Source organism: Chiloscyllium plagiosum, unplaced genomic scaffold, assembly GCF_037043375.1.
Source record: "Chiloscyllium plagiosum isolate Xiang-an unplaced genomic scaffold, Cpla_swu_hap1 HiC_scaffold_23, whole genome shotgun sequence".
Classification (NCBI taxonomy): domain Eukaryota; kingdom Metazoa; phylum Chordata; class Chondrichthyes; order Orectolobiformes; family Hemiscylliidae; genus Chiloscyllium; species Chiloscyllium plagiosum.
In genome coordinates this window covers 44,283,205-44,304,866 of record NW_028270161.1, presented here as the reverse complement: position 1 = coordinate 44,304,866, position 21,662 = coordinate 44,283,205, and the positions used below count along the sequence as shown (strand labels likewise).

Sequence of the window (21,662 nt, the reverse complement as noted above, 5' to 3'; positions counted from 1 at the left end):
TAGACAAAGTCTTTTCCCTGGGGTGGGGGAGTCCAGAACTAGAGGGCATAGGTTTCAGGTGAGAGGGGAAAGATATTAAAGAGACCTAAGAGGCAATGTTTTAATGCAGAGGGTGGTACGTGTACGGAATGAGCTGCCAGATGAAGTGGTGGAGGCTGATGCCTTTTAAATGTTGCATTTGTATTTGGATGGGTATATGAATAGGAAAGGGTTTGGTAGCTTACGGGCTGGGTGCTGGCAGGTGGGACTAGATCGGGGATTGGGTTGGGATATCTTGTCGGCATGGACGGGTTGGACCTAAGGGTCTGTTTCCATGCTGTACATCTCTATGACTCTAAATGGCTCCATAAACATTTTCATCCTAAATGATGCTGGAGTCCAGAAGTGGAGTGAAAAGACTCAACAAATGCAATCATCGTCAGCCTGAAGTACTGGAATGGATGATCCATCTGTCTTTGCCCAAGATTGCCACAATAAATGATTGGCCCAATTTGATTCATTGCCTGAGATCGCAAGAAACAAATGAACACACGAGATGAAAGACAGACTACAGACCCTAACAATATCTCAGTTGTTATAGTGAAGACCTGTGCTACAGAACTAGCCATGCCATTTCCACTACAGATATACCTCTTATACTTTCCAAAGTCAAAAACTGCCTTGTAACATCCTGTCCACGAAAAGCAGAATAAATGTAATCTAGCCAATCAACCCCCATCAATAACTTGCAATAATAAGCAAGTGGTTAAAGAGGTTGTTAACACAGCACCCATGATGCTCACAATGCGTACAATCAAGACATTCAGTTCTGCCTCATTACAGTCTTGGTCCAAACACTGACAAGATAGCTGAACTCCAGAGGTGAGGCAAGTGTGGCTAGCTTTGATATCAAGGTAACATTTGACCATTAGTAGCACGAAGGAGCTCTAGCAAAACTGAATCCTGTAGGAATTGTTGTGGTCGGGTTGCTAATCACTCACTGGACTCGAAACAAGCAAGACAGACAGACAGCTGTGGTCACTGGAGTCCAATCATCTCAGTCCGGGATATCACTGCAGAAATTCCTCAGGATAATGCTCCAATATAAACAAGCTAAACTGATAAAGGAGCACCACTGCAAAAGCTTTTACTTCCAAATACAGAGCAACCTCTATTATCTGAATATCAATTATCTGAATTCCGGATGATCTGAACAAGCTCTCAAAGTCCCATAAGAACATTACATCAAAAAGGTAAGTGAATTCTGATTACCTGTACTGAAGAACATGTGAAAATGCTGGCAACAAAGAAACACAAGCACCTCAAGCAACAATGACTGGATTTTTTTTAACCTAAGGGTTAGTTACACAGCCTTTTGCAAAAGTGCATTCTTTAATCCCATCAATTTACTGGGCCGTTCATGAAAAAACAATGGCAGAGAAAGTAAACAGATGCACAAGGTGGTGCTTCTGTCTTTCTATTGTGACAATGAGTTCATGCTCTTATGATTGTTGCAGCTGTTCGGGACCTTGCTTAATGCTGGGATTTCATATATTTATGTGATGGTAAGGATTAGGCCATCTCAGTTTAATCTGCAATTTGCAGAATGCAAAGTTTGGTTTGTTTAAATAGCCTCATCAAAATTATAGATTTAAACAAACTCTCCACAGAGCACAGTGTTAGATCAGTATGGCTTTCCTTGTTTAAAGTCAAATCGATTATCCAAATAATCAATTATCTAAACGAAATGCTGCACGCCCCACTTGTTCCTCCGTACAAAGTTCCTCTGTAAACCTGTTGGACGATAACCTGGTGTTGTGATTTTTTTATAAACCTCGTTCATGAAATACATTCCCCTTCATTATAAGGTCAGAAGTAGGGATGTTTGCTAAACACAGTCAAATTCAATTTCATGTGCAACTTGCATGCAGCAAAACTTAGATAACACTCAGGACTGAGCAGATTACAAGCACGAGTCAAGTACCAGATAATGACCACTTCTGAGCAGAAAATGCTTAACTGCATTCACTTAACTTATAACATTACTGACATTGCTGAATTTCCTACCCCACCACCTCCTCAGGGGTTATCAGTAACCTTCTATATAAACAATGTGGGTGAGCATTGGAGATTGGGTAGTCTGCAGTAACTCACCCTCTGATTCCCAGAGGTTTTTCTACCCAACAGCTAAGGCACAAGTCAGGACTGAGATGAAGTGTCTCCACTTGGCTGGGCAGGCCATCATAAGGCATCTGTGCAGATTGCTTGAATGGTACCTTGTCAATCAACTTAAAGTTCACCCTCCAAGTCTGCCACCCCACTGCTGGAGTGCACATCATTTACAAGATGAACTGTAGCAATTTGCCACAGCCTTTTTAATTCATCTTCTGAAACTCTTCCAACTAGAAGGCCAAGGGTATTAGATGAATTAGGACCATCTCCAATTTCCCCTCCAGGTCATGTACCATCCTAATTTAGGAATATATATATAAACTTCTTAATCTTTGCTCGGGAAAATACTTAGCAGCATTGTTGCTTACCTTCACTACACAGACTCTCAGGGAGGTTCAAAGATGCAGTTAGCACACCACCACCTTCTCTGGACCAATGTAGCCTCTCACAAATGGATAAATATACACCTTGTCGTTATCGTGAAAGCATGCCATAATTTCTATTTCTTACATGTTCGAGTTAATTACCTGGGCAACAGGTGCATTGTTACTCAACTTCACTGTTGTAGTAACTTCTTAAGCAATTTTACATTGTTTTACCGATTCATATTCTTGTGGATAGTCTCAGTTTATATTTGGTTTACTAAAATTGCTCACAAATAAAATCTAGTTTACACTTTCCAAAGCAGAAAATGATTGGGCCTAAAAATAAGTGCAGAGATCAAGGCTCACGACGAATCACGATGCATTGGTAGTGTTTCAGATAGCACATTAAGTTAATATTACATTTTGTACATGACTGATGCATATGGCCACACTTGCCATGCTATTCATTGGCTGTACGGATGAATAAGGGGCCTAGTATCACTGGTACAACTTCAAGGCAATCTGCAACTCCTAAAAAAGGTGCACTGTAGTTGTAAGTAGTATTGATAACCATTGAAAACTGATTTTTTAAAATGATAAATTGTGGAATTCCTAAACATGGAAAAGAGCTAACACCAAGATTTAAAGGCACCGCTGTAGTGATTGTAACCAGATCAGCCAGGTAGGCATCATAGAATATGAGTTCACTAACTGGGGCTCCAATCAAGGATTCCTGGTTGACAGCTAAAAATGGGAGTGTCAGACATCGTGATCACTCAAAACTGGCTGGATCAGTGTCAAGGACTTTCCATGTATAAGTAAAGGGTGACTTGGTAATGGGATAATGACCTTTGGAGTTATTTCAATGGTGATGACAGAAAAGCATGTTCCAAAAGAAATTGGCTCGCAACAGTTGTTCTTGAGTCGGGGTAAGCATTACTGGTATCATGCCAATATTTGGAAAGCTTGACTTGTTTGACCCTGCTGTTGAAGAGTGGGGCCAGTATGTGAGAAGAATGCGTTACTTTTTCTGGGCAAATGACACTGGGGCAGATGAAAAGCAACAAGTAATTCTCCTGGCAGCTTGTGGACTTGCGCTTTTTTCAGCTAGTAGGAGCCTAATTTTCCAAGGCACCAGATACTAAAACCTTTCAAGAACTGACAGATTTATTTAAGGAATATTATGACCCCAAGCCTCAGTGTCTCAGAATTAGGTATCGGTTTTACTCAGCAATTCGAGAAACAGGGAGAATCCATTTTGGGATTGTTGACTTGGTTAAGAAGACTGGCAGAGGCATATGACTTTGGTTTAATTCTTAATGAGATGCTGAGACCGACTGTTTGGTAATTAGAGTATTGAACATTACAATGCAGTACAGGCCCTTTGGACCTCAATGTTGCACCGACCTGTGAAACCAATCTGAAGCTCATCTAACCTACACTATTCCATTCTCATCCACAGGTTTATCAAATGACCATTTAAAATGCCCTGAAGGTTGGTAAGTCTACTACTGTTGCAGGCAGGGCGTTCCACGCCCCTACTATCCTGAGTAAAGAAACTACCTCTGACCTCTGTCCTATATCTATCACCTCAATTTAAGGTTATATCCCCTCCTGCGAACCATTGCCATCCAAGCAAAAAGGCTCTCACGGTCCACCCTATCCAATCCTCTGATCATCTTGTATATCTCCAAGTCACCTCTCAACCTCCTTCTCTCTAACAAAAACAGTCTCATGTCCTCAACCTTTCCTCATAAGACGTTCCCTCCATACTAGGCAACATACTGGTAAATCTCCTCTGCACCCTTTCCAAAGTTTCCACACCCTTCCAATAATGCGGTGACCAGAATTGTACACAATACTCCAAGTGCGGCCGCACCAGAGTTTTGTACAGCTGCAACATGAACTCATGGCTCTGAAACTCAATCCCTCTACCAATAAAAGCTAACACACCATATGCCTTCTTAACAACCGTATCAACCTGGGTGGCAACTTTCATGGATCTGTGTGATGGATTTGTTGGGCCAAATGGCCTGTTTCCATACGGTAGGGAATCTAATCTAATCAATGCACATGGACACCAAGATCTCTCTGCTCATCCACACTGCCAAGAATCTTACCATTACAGCCCAGTACTCTGTATTCCTGTTACTCCTTCCAAAGTGAATCACCTCATACTTTTTCTCATTAAACACCATTTGCCACCTCTCAGCCCAGTTCTGCAGCTTTTCTATGTCCTTCTGTGACCTGCAACATCCTTTGGCCCTGTCCACAACTCCACAGACCTTAGTGTCATCTGCAAATTTATTAACCCATTCTTGCATACCTTCATCCAGATAATTTATAAAAATGACAAACAGCAGTGGCCCCAGAACAGATCCTTGCAGTACACCACGAGTAACTGATGTGGGATGAATGATGTAACTATGCAAAATTGCGTACCAGTTAAGCACAACCAGACTTCAACAGGCACTACAACTGGCTTTATCACTGGAAAACACAGCGAGTATGTGCAGCAAGGTATTCCAATGGAATTGGACACCCTCACCAGTCCAACCGAGTGCCACTTGAGTGAAAGTGCTTGCACTGCCTCGCTCAAGACATATTCTGAACAAAGAGGCTTCAAGGTCAGCCCATAGGAAAACCCCAAAACAAAGCCAAGCCTTGGCTAAATGGTTAAAATTTTCTTCAGGATCCGAGCCAGCAAGCCATTATAGCTAATGCTGGTGTGCGGACAAGAGACAAATGGAGTAAGATAACTCATTAGCTGATATCCAGGATAGTGTGTATCCTCTAAAGTCCACTCATAACTGGTTTGGAACAGTTAAATTGCTTAGTCAGAACCTATCAAAAGAAACATCTGTGAAATGGTCACCCAGTTCTAATGGAAGTCGATACTGGCACAGCCATTTCAATGATTGCGGAACCAGTCTTTGACAAGGTTTGCTCTGGACTCCAACCGTTACTTTTACGCAAGACCTTAGTAGACTAAAAACTTGTAATGGAGAACTTTTACAGACTAAGGATGCTGGCAGGTGGGACTAGATTGGGTTGGGATATCTGGTCAGCATGGACGGGTGACCGAAGGGTCTGTTCCCATGCTGTACATCTCTATGACTCTAAGTTTTGATCAAGTCTCTTATGAGAAGCAGCTGGTTGTTATCATGATTGTAGTAAAAAAGATCTGGCCTAAGCTTAACTGTATGGAATTTGGCAAGATCAAGCTTCATTGGCTTAGCATTTTTTATCTGAAAATGACTGCCTGAGTGAAGTCCTAATTAAATACCTGAAAGTTTTTCCCATGAAGGTCTAGACACAATCAAAAGGAGTCAAGGCCATTTTGCATGCTGGACCAGAAAGCAATTCCATGATTCTGTAAGGCCCACCCAGTACATTTTGCCTTATCGGCAAAAGAAGAAATCAGAAGGCTTGAAACAAACCAGTTCAGTTTGCATAATGGGCAACATCGGCCATACCAATAGTAATGGGTCTGTTTGCCTTTGTGGGGGTTAAACAAAGAACAAACTGCTTTTTGCAGCAGAATAATTACCCAATACCTCGCATGGAGGATTTACACACAAAGCTGGCTGGGTTGGTGGGAGCTGTCCTTCATAAATCAATTGTGTTGGATGAGGATTCTTAGAAGTATGCTAAAATTAACACCCATAAGGATTTGTACCAATATACAGGACTGCCAGTTAGGGTGCCGTCAGCCTGTGCAATTTTTCAGCAGATAATGGAGAACATTTTACAAGGTCTACTCCAGGATGCCATTTATCTAGATGACGTGCTTAAAACAGGGAAAACCAATAAGGAACACTTGGAGAACTTAGTCCTTAGATGCTTCTCCCAGATGGCTATACGCGTTAGAAGGGAAAAATGTGTGTTCCATACACCCTGAGTGACCTATGTGGGCTACAGATTAAACAAAACCAGGTTACACCCATTGGAAGATAAAATGAGGGTGATCAAAGAGGGTAACTGCAGAAAGAGCAGTCCAAACTTTGAAGGGAGGTTTAAAGAAACAGCCTACAGCTTCACTAAATACCAAACTGCCCTGGTTCCTATTTGATTATCAGACCACCCCTCCTACAACGACAGGGATAGCTCTGGCAGAGTTGCTAATGGGAAAAGATTCAGCACTAGATCAAATCTGATCTTCCTGGACCATGGAGGGGAAATGCCGGATACAAGACTCTACTAAGCAAAAGAAATTATTTACTTCAGGCCATGCCATTGTCAGCATCTCAGACTCTAAGTGGAAACACCACCAACTTCAAGTTCCCCTCCAAGCCACTCACTACCCTGACTTGGATGGTGTCACTGGGTCAAAATCGAGAAATCCCTCCCCTAAGGTCATGGTGGGTCATCCCACAACAGGTGAGCTGCAGTGGTTCAAAAACATAGCTCTCCACTTTTCAAGGGCAACGAGGGACAGGCAATAAATACTGCCCAGCCAGCGACACTCAAATCCCACAAATGAATTAAAAGAAATTAGAGATTTTGACTTTGAATAATCAGATGGACTTAACCTGAGTACTATAAGAAATTGACAATTTTTCTGCGTAATATTGGCAGCATGAGCAAAGCAGCAGTTATTGCCTATCCTTAATTGTCATTGCAAAGCCGATGTTGAGGTGTTTCATTGAACCACTGCAGTTCCTTATGCATGGGTATACAAGAATGTTTTCAGGAATGGAGTTACAGAATTTTGATCACACAACAGTAAAGGATCAACAATACTGTTCTAAGTCAGTTTTCTGTGCAGCTTTGAAGAAAACTTGCAGTGGTGGTATTCCCATGCATCAGTTGCATATGTCCTTCTAAGTGGTCGACATTGTGTGTTTGGAAGAAGACTGCATGAATCACTGCATTTTATCTTGTAAACTGCATAGAATGCTGCCATTGTGTGCTGGCAGTGGAAGGGATGAATGTCTAATGTGGTGGCTGGGATAATAATCAAGCGAGCTGCTTGGGCTTGGACAGTATCATGCATTTTGAATGTTGTTGTACCTGCACTCATCCAGGCAAGAACAGAGTATTCCATTACACTTCTGGCTTGTACCTCTAAGATGATGAAAAGGCTGTGGGGAGATAAGAGGCAAGTTTCCTGCTGTAGAATTCCTAGCCTCTCTTCTGCTTTTGTAACCATGGAGTTTTTATGGCTGATCCAGTCCGTTCCTGGTCAATTGTAATCCCCAGGATGTTGATTGTGTTGGGCTTCAATAATAATAATGCCATTGAACAAACATCAAATCGTTAGATTCTCTTGCTGAAAATGATTTATCTGGTATTTAAGTAGCAAGTAACATATATGCCACACATCAGACCAAGCCTGAATGTTGTTGAGGCCTTGCTTCATATGGATACATAGTATCTGAGTCACGACTGGCAATGAACATTGTGCAATCAGTGAACATCCCTCAGGAATTGTTCAGTGAGTGGATTGTTAGAACAAATCCATTTTTTCTTGCTGAGCAAAACGTGGGAAATTTTTCATATGATTGTACACTAATACAGTGTGAATGGTATAGTATGTTTTAGTTATTTTAAATTCATCTAAAATGGAAATACTTAATTGATAGACTTGGACACTATTCAAATGTTTTATATGATAAACTAATTTCCAGATGTTGATACATTTGCACTTTACCATCTTTAAATATATAAAGGAATACATTTATTGCAATTTTAAAGCATATCTGTACTGTAAAGTATTGCTGAATTATGCTGATTTCCAATATGGTGAAATTGTGGTGAGTCAAATTCAGAGAGTATTGTAAATTCTGGTTGTGCTGTGGTTGTCAGTTATTCCTGCTGGCAGAATAGGAAAATCCTGGAGTAGGATGTCCAAAAGTTCTAGATTGGTAACTCTGGATTAGCTAAACTTTTGCATGCTTGTCATATGACTGTGTACCAAAAGTGGAGTTAGGCCATACCGTAACATGAAATGTGGGTAAGTCATCATTTGGCATCAAAATCTATGATAGGATGTTCAAGCCCTGCTAAACAGGCGAGAAAATTAAACGTACTGTCGATCAGAGAGAAGGTGAAACTGATACAGCAAGTGGAAAACTGTGATGTGAAGTGAAAACTGGATAATGCTAAGATTACAATATTCCACCATGTTTAAGCAAAAAGTGAACATCCTGGAACTCTTCAACAAACAAGCCTTACCTCCACTAAGAGAATGTGAGCATGTCCGATATAAATGTCAAAGTAGTGTTGCTCAGGTGGTGCAAAACAACCTGAGTTTAGAAAATACTCATCTCTGGTCTAATGCTATAGGGAAGGTGAGTCAGCCAAGTAAAGAAACTGAGCCAATGATGGGTGGACAGACCGATTCAAGATGAGGCTTGGCACATTTTCAGCACAGTGATACAGTAGCAAATACAGATACTAACTGCAAAGTGGTCTCATCAACATTCTGAATGAGCATGTACCAAGCGATGCAGAGTTTTATCTCTGAATCCAAAATATTTTTCTTCCTTTTACCAGGTTATTCTTTCATGTTTAAAAGTGAAATATGTAATGATGGAAAGCAAAACAAGTTGTGTGTCACAGCTTGCCAACATGGATAGCCCCAAAAAGCTGCCACTTGTGATAGGAAAGAACAAGAAGCCAAATTGTTTTGCAATTGTCAAGATTCTCCCCATGTGATACAAAGCTAACAAAACTGCCTGAATGACCATCAGCATTTGGGGCAACCAGGAAAGTGAACAAGATGTATTAACAGAAAATAAAGGAAGTTCATCATTCCAGACCACTATGCTATGCACTCCAACACTGTTGACCTCAAAAGAATTAGGTGATGTTCTTACCTGCCATCGACCTCCAGCAATAGATCAGAATGATTAGGAACCTAAAAGCCAACTACCCATGGCAGTTGATCTTTCCTGAAGAAGGGCTTATGCCCGAAACGTCGATTCTCCTGCTCCTTGGATGCTGCCTGACCTGCTGCACTTTTCCAGCAACGCATTTTTCAGAGCTGATCTTTCAGTTTATCTAGGCTGTCAAAAGAAGCAGGAACACAATTGTTCCAGAGTGCATGTTCATAACCAAGAAACTGCAAAAGGTGGTGGACAGCACTAACTGCTTCTGCCACATTGGATTCAAATGGACCACAACTACAGAAGATGTTGAGAACAAGGTGATGCAAAATAAGATGAACCTATGACAAAACTTTTCAGCTTGCTTGTAGAAGGTTGGCATGGAAATTTCACGGAAATGTATGCTGAGGTGGATGACATTGTAGGTTGCCTCATCTTTTTTGTAATCATAAATGCAGAATGTTCTTGGACAAAGTAGCCATGGAGAGGTTTCTTGGAGGGGGTAGGGTAAGCTTGGTAGGAGGCTGGCAAATGATTCTGAAGATGCTGATGAGTGCTTGCTCACCCACCTGCTTCTCTAGATGACATTATCATGATTACACATTGCAATATAAAACCCATGGAAAACAGGTTTGACCAAACTGACAGCAAAGCAGACTGTACTGTAATCATCTTAAGACAGAACAGTAAGTAAACCAGATTATGGAGTTGAACACATTAATAATATCAATGCAGCATGAGTCTAATAATCCAATATTATTCCCCTTTGGGAATTTGGTTATAACTGTAATCCTTTGCATATTACAAGAACTTTGTTAAAAATCACACAACACGGTTATAGTCCAACAGGTTTAATTGGAAGCACACTAGCTTTCGGAGCGACGCTCCTTCATCAGGTGATTGTGGAGGGCTCGATCGTAACATAGAATTTATAGCAAAAATTTGCAGTGTGATGTAACTGAAATTATACATTGAAGAATTGATTGTCTGTTAAACCTTTCATCTGTTAGAATACAGTGATAGTTTCACTTCTTTCATGTGTAAATCACAAAACCCTTTTTTTTTTAAAGTTGCATTCTCAGGTTAGCTGTTAACAATGGTGATAGCTAGACAATATGTTGAAGGTGTTAGCCCCCTGTGTTCTCTGTCTATGACCTGATGTTTAGATTGATTCTAATCTAAAAAGTGAAATAACAGAGTTTTACATAAATTCATGCAGTTTTTGAGCTCAGAGTTCGACATGAATCTATGTGGTTTTTGAGCAAAGTGCAATGTAACTCTGAAACTACCAAAAAAATTCACCACACACAATATATATGTGTGCATGTGGGTCTTTGTCTGTCTGTGTGTGTCTGTCTGTCTGGGGTGGGGGTTGAGAGTGTGAGAAAGTGTGTGTGTGTGTGTGTGTGTGTGTGTGTGTGTGTGTGTGTGTGGTGAGTGCAGAGTGTCTTAAGTCTGTGAGGGGGTGCATGTGTGGGAGTCTGTATCTATAAGGGTGTGTGTGGGTGTCTGTGTGTATCTGTGTCCGTGTGCATGTGAGAGAGAGAGTGTGTGTGTGGGGTGTGTAGGAATGTGTGGGGTGTATAGGAATGTGTGTGTGTGTGTGTGTGTATAGGGGTGTGTGTGTGTGTGTGTGTGTGTAGGGGTGTGTGTGTGTGTGTGTAGGGGTGTGTGTGTGTGTGTGTGTGTAGGGGTGTGTGTGTGTGTGTGTGTGTAGGGGTGTGTGTGTGTGTGTGTGTGTAGGGGTGTGTGTAGGGGTGTGTGTGTGTGTGTGTGTGTGTGTGTGTGTGTAGTGCAATGGTGATCACCTGTAATGTGACATGAACTTTGTCACTAGTAATGGGAAGGATTGGAGATCCAAAAATTGACAGCACAATCAACAGTACACTAAAAATGTGAACTGAAAAGGGGATTCAGATTTGCTGAAATTCAAGTGACTGGTGAAGAGTATTCTACCATCCATTCAGTTACCTACTGCCAAATAATTTGAGTTACCTAGGATCCTTTCGCAAAAGATACAAATCATGGAGTTGATTTTCTGACTATTTACCACTGGTGAATGTAAAATTAAGCATTTTAGGATACAATAGCATTGTGCCTTTTCTAAACTAGTACGCCAGTAACCATTAATTTAACTCAATTATAGAAAGTTATAAAGTAAATTTGGATACATTGGATCATTTCAGAGTTGAAGATCAGGAAAAAGAGAATCACTAGAATGCGAGATAGATCATTGAAATGATCTAATTTATAAGGTTGAATTCATTAGGAGCAATGCAGTGATTAATGAATATCATAGTAGAAACTAACTAGAGAAGACGTTGTTCACTATTTTCTCCCCCCGCAAGGATAGATCTTTCCATATATTATCTAATCCTCAGACTTTACAAAGAGATAATAATATCAAACTTGTTCAGCTTCTAGTGTATACTAACAGGCCTAAGACCTAACACCAGTACAAATTAGAAGACTGAGTATGAAAGAAAAGTAAAATTCATAAACACAAGTTTGGGTCAGTTTAAATCTTTACCACTTGGCTGGGCTGCATAGGAAAGCTAATTCAGGAAAATCACATGATTGCATGATTTTCTTTTACTTTTAATCCTGCAAAAAAAAAATACACTCAGGTCATTCCCTACCATTCAAATGCTCCCATCTTCAGATCAGAGTCTAATTTTTTTTTTATCATTTCAAGACCATACAGAATAAAATTAGACTGTAATCTGGTTCATGTATGGAAGAGCTGAGCATTTGTAATCAGGAGAACCTATAAAGCCAGACTACATTCCAAGCCAGCCCTATAACTAAATACAGATGAAAGGAATCCCGCAAAAGGACAGGATTTTAAAATGTTGGAACTAGGTGACTGGCCTATCAGCATACTAGGAATATTAATCAACATTTTCTTTTCAGGATGGAATCATTCATCAAAATTGTTCTTTAAAAGTTTATGTCTCAAATGTAAGCCTATCTTGTCTCTCACCGTTTTTAATTGGGTACATAATTGGGCTTCTGTTGTACTCAGCAGATGCTGAGCACAATAATTGGAGTTAAAGAATTTAATACCTGCCCCAGGCAGCCATTCCCTCAGATCTGTTGCTTACAGGAACACATGATGACTCGGTAACATTTGGACTTTCCATTTTGAAACAGAAGCCACAGGTTGGGTCCAACATACAATTATTACAAGATCTGAAATTAAGAAAGGAAAACCATTAAAATTAGTTTCCAAACATGCACAACCAAATTGTAACATGCTGATAATGTTACTTGAACAGTTATCCAGATATTCTGGAGTCATGTGTTCAAACATTTGACAGCGGAGATAAATTACAATTCAATTAATTTATAAATCTGGAATAAAAATTCTAGTGTCATGATTAATGGTGAAATTATCAGTTTGTCATAAAGACACTATCAAGTCCAGAGATATTCTTTACAAAGAATCAATCTGCTGTCCTTACTTGATCTGGCCTACATATGAATCCAGACACCGCAGTGCGATTGACTCTAAAATACCTACTGAATTGATCGAGAAAACCTCTCAGTTGTACCACATGATTTGGAAAAGCAATAAAACCAGATAGATCAGCCAGCATCAACTAAGGCATTGTGAATAAAAATAACATATCTAACCCAGGTAACCCTGCAACACACTCCTTGCACTTGAGCCAAAATTGGGAGAACTAACCTACAAATGAATCTTGCAATAGCCTGACAACCATACTTGCAAATTATGCCTTACAATCAAAGTTGGTCTCCACCATGACCATTCCAAGTATGTCTCTCCCACCAAAGATAAACCCACCAGACATGAGCAAACAGCTAACGATTGAGTATCACATTGGTTAGCTCAGTTGGCTAGCCAGCTGGTTGGCAATGCAGAATGATGTCAATGGAATGGGCTCAATCCCCACGTTGCTGAGGTTACATTGAAGGACTCTCCTTCTCAAGGTCTCTGCAGATTAAACCACCACTAGCTCTCTCATTAGAGAGCAGCTCAATGATCTAGTAAGACAATGGCAACTTTATTTTTACTTTATTTATTAATACAATTATGGCTGATCAAACATTTCAATGCCTTTTATCCATGCTCTCCTGATACCCCTTTATACCACTGATAACTCTTTGACCATCGACCTCAAATTTAGTACTATAAAACAGAAATAGTAAAATTCTCTTTTATTCTGGACGATCATTAATGAAAACCAAAAACAAGACAGAGCGTCAACAACCTTCTGGGATAAGAAATTTCAAAGGTTCACCACGCTCTGAGTAAAAGGATTCTCCTCGTTGTGGTCTGAAATAGTATTCCCTTATTTTAAAATTGGAATCCTAGTTCTATAGGCTCCATCAATAGACATCTCTTCTTCCCGCCAAAGTGGAAAACATCTCATTTTCTACATGATATTTCTGTTATCATATTCTTGTCCAAACTCTAAACCAGTCCAAATCCCCTGCAAACTTTTTAGATCAGTCTCAAAACACGCATTCCGTCTTAGCAAGAAATCACCTTTAAATGTGGAATTCATTTGGTTCCCATATCCAAGTCAATGTATACAGCTAGGGTCTAAGCACCAATCCTTGTAGTACCCCACAGTTTACCAATGCAAGAATGACTGATTTATTCCTACAGTTTTCAGTTTGTCTGTCAGCCAAACCATTATCCATGTCAGTACATTACTTCCTATAACATGTGCTTTAATTTAGCTAGACATCTACCCATGGGAGACTTATCAAAACCTTCTGTAAACCTAACTCCTATTTATCAATTTTGTTGGTAACATCCTCAAAACAAAAAGCTATCACACATGATATTCCATTTGCAAATTCATGTTTGTCCAATCTGATTTTGGTCCAATATTCATTTATCAAGTTCTTTATAGGAATTACAAGTTGATAGATTAGTTGAAAAAGGGGAACCAAATGATGTAGTGTTTTTGGATTTCCAAATGTCATTCGATAAAGGTGCAACATAAAATAGGAGCTCATGATATTGGCAGTAGTGTATTACAGGTAGACAACTCTTTATCTGAGATCTGAAAAGCTCCAAAATCCGAAGATTTTTTCAAAGATTTTATCTCAATGTTGTTTGGCATGCAAACAGTTAACCCAACTGCACACCCATTTGATGCAGGTCACTCAAATGTGACGTGGGGCGGGCACGGCTCAGCACTGGCAGGCCTCAATTCTGTCTCAGGGCCCAGAGTACTCAGTGAGTCTGCTGTTCAGTAAGATTTAAAAAAATTTCACTGTCAAACTGTCACTTAATCCAAAAGTTGAAAAATTCTGAATTCCGAAAACCAGCTGGTGCCAAGCATTTCGGATAAAGGATTGTGTACCTGTACCATGATTTGAGGATTGGTTAACACAGAAAATCAGAATTAATGTGTCTTTTTAGGTTGAAAAGATCCAACTCATGCAATGCTACAAGGATTAATCCTAGGCCTCGATTATTTGCTATCTATATTAATGACTTGGGAGGAAGGGGAAGAATGTAATGTATCCCAATTTGCTGATGGATCAAAAATAGATGAGAGGATATATTATTTTGGAGGACATAAGGAATTTGCAAGGGGATATTGATAGGTCGAGTGACTGGGCAAAAACTCTGCAGATGGAACTTAATGTCGGAAAGTGAGGGGTCATGCAGCAACTAATACCAGTGTGATTAGCATTAAACTAAGTTATGGTGACTTGTTACAATCCTAACATGTTTTGAACAGCAGCAGTGCTCTTTATCATAACATATGGACTAGACTAGACCCCCTCAAAATATATTAAGAAGGTAGCCGAGACTCTATCGTTGCGTGCTGGCAGGTGGGACTAGATTGAGTTGGGATATCTGGTCGGCATGGACAGGTTGGACCAAAGGGTCTGTTTCCATGCTGTGCATCTCTATGACTATGACTATGACTATGACTATTAAAAGGTAAATGTGAGGTCTGTGTTCTAGACATAATTCAATTAGTCAAACTAATCAACTTTAAGCAAAGCAATTTATTCAAATATTATAGTTAAAATGTATCAAAAGAAAGAGGAACGTGGAATAACAACTCTTTCGGAAAACTTCGCAAACTAATAGATTATTCTACTATTAAACAGTAACTGTTCCAAGAGAGTAACATCCCATAAACACATCCTTGCCAAAAGACAAATTTAGAAAACTTGAAGTCTTCCAATCCAGAAGGAAAGAATATCAAAAGACAATCCTAAAGACAGAACTTCAGTTTCCAGCTGTAGCAAAGAGGTGTGGCAGCTTTTCACAACCTCACAAACTAAAAATCCCAATTCTGTGGCCGGGAGCTTCATAACCCATTCAGGCTGCTTCTATTGTTTCCACTTTCTAAACAAACCTTGTGAAGCCTGAGGTGTTTATCTTCTCAGACTGCTCAGTACCTGTCCCCCTTTAAAAGGGAACAGGGCAAAACACACCTCTTAAAGCCACAGCATCATCACAGCTGTTACTCCAGTCTCGAGGAGAATTTGGTTTCAGTTCATTTTGTCAAATTCTATCATTCTGTTCAAGAAGCATATTTATCTCACAATGTACGGAATTAAACTAATGGTGCAGTCAATTGACAAATTTGCTATTTGCTTAAGAAACGTGAAAAGCTTACTCTAGCTTTTATTGATTTCAATGCATGATTATGCACATCTACACCTATGTTAGCAGAATCCTATGTGCAATGTTTTCAAAAAAAATATAGTCAAATATATTGAAGAGAACACTCACTTGTATTGAGCACAGCTGCTGTTAAGGGCTGAAGGGTCTCTAGGATAGAGAGTTATTGGTGGAGAAGCCCGGGCTGATAACAAAAAGCCAATTGCTAGAATCACAAGGCTCAATGCTGTTCCTGCAAAAATTCATAGAAGCTATCTTGAGAATCTAAGATGAGGTAGTAAATAACCACATGATAAATTTGTTTCCCTCAATTTAGGTGTGCAAATGTTTTGATACCTAAACATTTCATAAAATGTGCTACTTCTGTTTTTGCTCAAAACTCAGAAGCAATGCTAGGAAATTATCTAGAACAGCTCATGAAAAGAACACTTGGATATCTTGGATACATCTATTTTTTTAAAATAGTTGGTAGAAATTGCTGGTCCACTGCAAAACACAATATGATCACAAGAATGAACGTTTTTAAAACGCTGGAATTCATTGGTGGACTCGAAGATCCGAATCATTAACCATGACATTCCGCATGAACACTGGCCGTCTTACTTTGTTTCAGATTTTCACGATCTGTAGTTTTAAGTCTCTGTAACTAACATTTCAAATATTTACTGTCGAAAGGAATTGAAAACTAACCTGTGTCATTAATCTCCATCTGACTGGTGGATGGAATTGCTGCATGTTGAGCAAACAGCAGAACATCCAATGTGCAACAAGCAATTGTTGGATGTAATACTGTTTAAACAAACAGGTGAGCAATTTAAATATTTGGTCTTATGATTGTTAGCTCCTGCCAACTTCTTTTATTGAATCTAATTAATTCATTTAGTCAAATAGATACTTCACTGGCTCAAATAATCAGTTATGTTGCTAATAGCCATTATTTTTAATCCTTCCAATATGTAGCACAGAGGTGCAAGTTTTTAAAGCAATATGTCACTTCCACATATTTTTTGCAATACTTGGTAATAACACATAATTCGAATATTGTCCTGTGGATCTGCAGAATGGAGTAAAGGTCCATCTGCTCTATACCTTCAGCAAACATTGCAGAATTCAACACCAACAATTACAGTTTTGATGCCAGATTGCCAGTGATTTAAAATTAAAAAAATTTGATCTCCCAGAATCCTCACACCATTATAATTAAGACAAAGAAAGCAAAAAGATGAAGGTTGCTTGTTCAGCAATTCCTGTGAAGGCTCAGAGTTAAGAGGTGATGTCACAAACACTAGCCTTTTTGAAGTGCAGAGCTCATCTTGCCTTGTTTGCATTTTTTCAATGAATTGAAAACAGCTGACATTTTATCGCAATTGGTATTACGAACAAATAAGTTGAAGGAAACAAGTTTACCAACCTGAGAGACTGCCCAGCGTGAGCTTCCTGCGTCCTACTTTCTCAACCAACCAAACTCCAACCAATGTAAAAATGAAGTTTGTGAATGCTGTGACAGCAGCCAACCAGATTGCTAATGTGTCATCTTGAACTCCGGACATCTGTAATATTGTAGCACTGTAGTACCTGTAGATGACAATGGGAGGAAATTATTTATTAGTAGTCTAATCCAACCACATTATGTACTCAAACTGTGTACTCGTCATGCACAATTATACAATCATGGCTCATTCATGGCTGTTCAGTAGAGAGATAAGAATATTCAATAACCCTGCCTTCACCATCTTCAGAAGTAGATAGATTTAAATATGCACAATCCTCAAAAAGGAAAACAAAATCCATCTCTTCCAGAAAAGACAACCTGAATTTTGAAATATTGTACCTTGGTTTTGAACTGACCCAGAAGAGGAAACATATTTCTCATGTGAAGACCAGTTTCTTTACACTTTGCTCTGATAACTTTCATTCTAGTTACTCTTCTAAACTCCCAAATAAAACCAGCCCAACTTGCTCAATCTCTCTTCATAAGGTAATATATTATCTCAAGAGATTAATATAGTAAGTCCATGGCTGTTGACACCAGAGTATGCACACTTTGGACCACTTAAATTTTGCATGCGCATTTCTGGATTAGAACACATGCACACAGACCAACAGTTGAGGTTGTCAGCAAACATTACTATTTAGGAAACATTGTTTGAACTACTTCCAATGCATCTACATCCTTTCCTCAGGAAGGAGGCCAAAACTGCACTTAGTATTAGAAATGCGATCTCATCAATGCCCTATAAAACAGAAGCGTACCATCCTTACTTTTATGTTAAATTCCTTTTAGAAATCCATTTATCTTCTTAACGATGTGCTTTACCTGAATATTAACAAATTGTGACTCAGAGCACTTAGATTGCTCTGCACCTCAGAATTTCACAATCGCTCTCAGTTTAGGTAATGATCTGCTTTGTTATTGTTCCTGCCAAAGTGAACAACTTCACACGGTGTCTAATGTGGAACAACCTGCCAAATCTTTGGCTATTCAATCTAAGTCCACCTGCAACTTCATGTGTCCTTCACAACATACTTCCTAAACTGTCTTGGTTTAGTTTGCAAATTTAAACCACTACGCCTCATCTAAGTCACTGACATAGATTGGGCTCACCATCAGGACCATGATGTAATTTTAACAACAACCCGGACTTAGGAATTCCAGAATCTGTTGCCAAAATGACACTGACTGCCAATATGACCTTACAAAATATAGCCTGGCTTTTATTTGTATCATCAATCAGACATCATGTTCTGCTTCACATTATTCAAACTGGCAAATGGGAACAAGATGGCACCGGATATGGTTGACTCCTTGCGAGCTTTTCGTGCAGATCTGTGTTTCCTATTTCCTACAACCGTTCTACACTTTTTAAATGTAATAGCACACTTTTAAAAATTACTAACAACTCTGTTTTATCTAAACTCACAGGTTTGAAGCTCCTCCGATCCTCAAAGCCAGCTTACTGGACGAAGACAGCAGACCACGTGGTACCCACAACCTATCCGACCACCCTGGAAGGCAGCCAGACCAGCCGGAGGCAGTGCACACGAGCCCCAGGCTTGGGGCTTGCTGGAAAATGGAGGGACCCCAAGAGACCTGCTCCAGGAATGAGGACCGATATGAAACACTCCCGACCCCAGAAGATGCCTGTCTGACATGAAATATCAGAACTTTCCTGGAGAGCAAACGCCTCTGCAAAAAACATGGCTGAACCTGAAGCAACAAATCGGCGGCATCTGAAACCAGGAACTAACTGCACAAATCTGAACACAAGCAGAAACTTCACCACTAGATCCTAAGCACACTCCTCAGATAATAAAAAAAGTAAATTACCTGCTCCACTGGGTCCTAAGCAGACCCTCTGCAAATCTACATCAAACTGCAACCTACCTGCTCCACAGGGTCAGAGGAAGGATCACATAACTGGAAGCAGTCAGAATCCACTCCACCAGACCACCGGACCACTCAAATGTAAGAAGCTTGTGAGGAAGCAGGGTAAGCATGCTGGTCTGCTAGGAAGACTGAGATGATGTGGTTTCAAGACATCCCCTTCCTAGCTTACTCCTATCAAATGTACAATCTCTGGAGAACAAGATGGACAAATTCAGATCACTGCTCAACTTCCAGCATGAACTGCAGGACTGCCTTGCACTCTGCTTCACAGAAACCTGGCTCAACCCATCCATTCCCGACTGCGCACTTCAGGCTGATAGTTCTTCTATGCACCGTATGGACTGCACAGTGTCCTCGGGTAAGACAAAGGTTGGAGGGGTTTGCTTTTTAATCAACAACTTGTGGTGCATGGACATTGCAACCCTGGGCAGCTATTGCTCCCCAAACCTTGAACACATCACCATCAAATGCCACCCCTTCTATCTACCACGGGAAATTTACCACTGCTATACAAACTGCTATGTACATACCGCCACAAGCAAAAGTTGAGGAAGCTCTGGATGTGCACTACTCCACCACGAACACTCTGGAGACAGAACACCCCAAGGCCCTGTTTAGTGTGACTGGCGACTTCAACAAAACCAATCTAAGGAAGGTGTTGCCCAAGTACCACCAGAATATTACCTGCCCAACTAGGGGCCCAAACATTTTAGACCACTGCTTCACCATTGTGAAGGATGCCTTACCACTCCAGCCCCGCCCTTATTTCGGGAACTCCGAACACAATGCCATGCTTCTTCTCCCAGCTTACAGGCAAAAGCTCAAACAGGAGACCTCCTCATGGCTACAGGTCCTGTGCTGGTCGGAGGAGGTAGAGGATCAACTCCGGTGCTGTCTGGAGCCAGCTGATTGGGCCACATTCAAACAGTCCGCAAGTACCTTGGATGAGTATGCGATGGGACCAGATGGAGTACCTGGCCATGCACTCAAAGCATGCCCAGGTCAACTGTCAGAGATTTTCTCGGACATCTTCAATCTCTGCCTGCAGCAGGCCACTGTCCCTGCTTGTTTCAAGAGGGCCAATGTCATCCCTGTGACTAAGAAGGCTCATGCCAGCATTCCCAGTGGCCCTAACTTCAGTGGTCATGGCATTAATCAACTCCAGCCTCCCCACTACTCTTGACCCACTCCAACTTGCCGATCAGACCAATAGATCCAAGTCAGCTGCCATATCACTTGCCCTTCACTCCTCACTAGAACATCCTGACACCAAGAACAGCGACATAAGAATCCTATTCATTGACCACAGTTCAGCCTCCAACACTTATCCTCTCCAGACTGATTACAAAACTCACTGGTCTCAGACTAAGCCCCACTCTCTGCAACTGGATCCTCTGTGACCTGTGGGTCAGGAAACTATCAGTGAAGATTGGGGACAATATTTCATCCTCACTAACATTCAACACTGGATTCCCCCCAGTGGTGCGTACTCAGTGCCCTATTGTACTCACTGTATACCCATGACTGCGTCGCCAAATACCAGACTAATGCCATTTACAAGTTCACTGATGACACCACCATAAATCGGTCGAATCTCAGATGGCAATGAAACAGACTACAAATAGGAGGCGGAAGACCTGGAAAAATGGTGCACTGAAAACAACTTAGCTCTCAATGCTGACAAAACCAAGGAACACATTATTGACTTTCAGCAGGATGTTACTAATGGCCCCCTTGCACATTAACAGCACAGAGGTGGAATGAGTGGAGAGTGTTAAGCTCCTGGGAGTGATCATCCACAACAAGCTTTCTTGGACTATTCATATGGACGCACTGGTAACAAAGGCCCAACAACATCCCTTCTTCCTCAGGCAGCTGAGGAAATTTGGCATGACGGCAAATACCCTTGACACCTTTTATAGGTGCACCATCTAGAGCATTGTCTGGGTGTATCACTACTTGGTATGGCAACTGTACCATTTAAGATTGGAGACAGTTACAGAGAGTGGTGAACTCGGCCCAGACAATCTCAAATGCCAATCTCCCATCTATAGAATCCATCTACCAGGTCTGCTGTCAAGAAAAGGCTGTCAGCATTCTTAAAGATCCATCCCACGCTGGCAATGTTTTTCTACAACCTTTACCATCGGGGAGAAAGTACAGAAGCCTGAACACTTGCACCAACCAATTTTGCAACAGTTTCTACCCTACGGTTGTCAGAATACTGAACGGACTCTCAAACTCTTAACATTTGCCTGCACCTGTGTTTTTGTTTATTTATCTATGCTACTTAACTATCTGAT

The 21,662-nt window shown here is 40.6% G+C and overlaps 1 protein-coding gene across 6 annotated transcripts in view; it reads right to left on the bottom strand.

The window, feature by feature from the left end:
• Positions 1-21,662, bottom strand: part of LOC122561657 (proton myo-inositol cotransporter-like) — a 151,147-nt gene that overhangs the window by 40,417 nt on the left and 89,068 nt on the right. For all 6 annotated transcript variants that reach the window (XR_015761160.1, XM_087999609.1, XM_043713609.2 and 3 more), the window contains exons 5-7: positions 17,383-17,546; positions 16,083-16,203; positions 12,413-12,538 (exon numbers count right to left, since the gene is read on the bottom strand). Coding sequence is in view for 5 of the 6 variants with exons in the window: in XM_087999609.1 (XP_087855735.1) it covers positions 12,413-12,538; positions 16,083-16,203; positions 17,383-17,546 (411 nt within the window). In the remaining variant the exon portion in view is untranslated. The remainder of the gene's footprint in view (positions 1-12,412; positions 12,539-16,082; positions 16,204-17,382; positions 17,547-21,662) is intronic.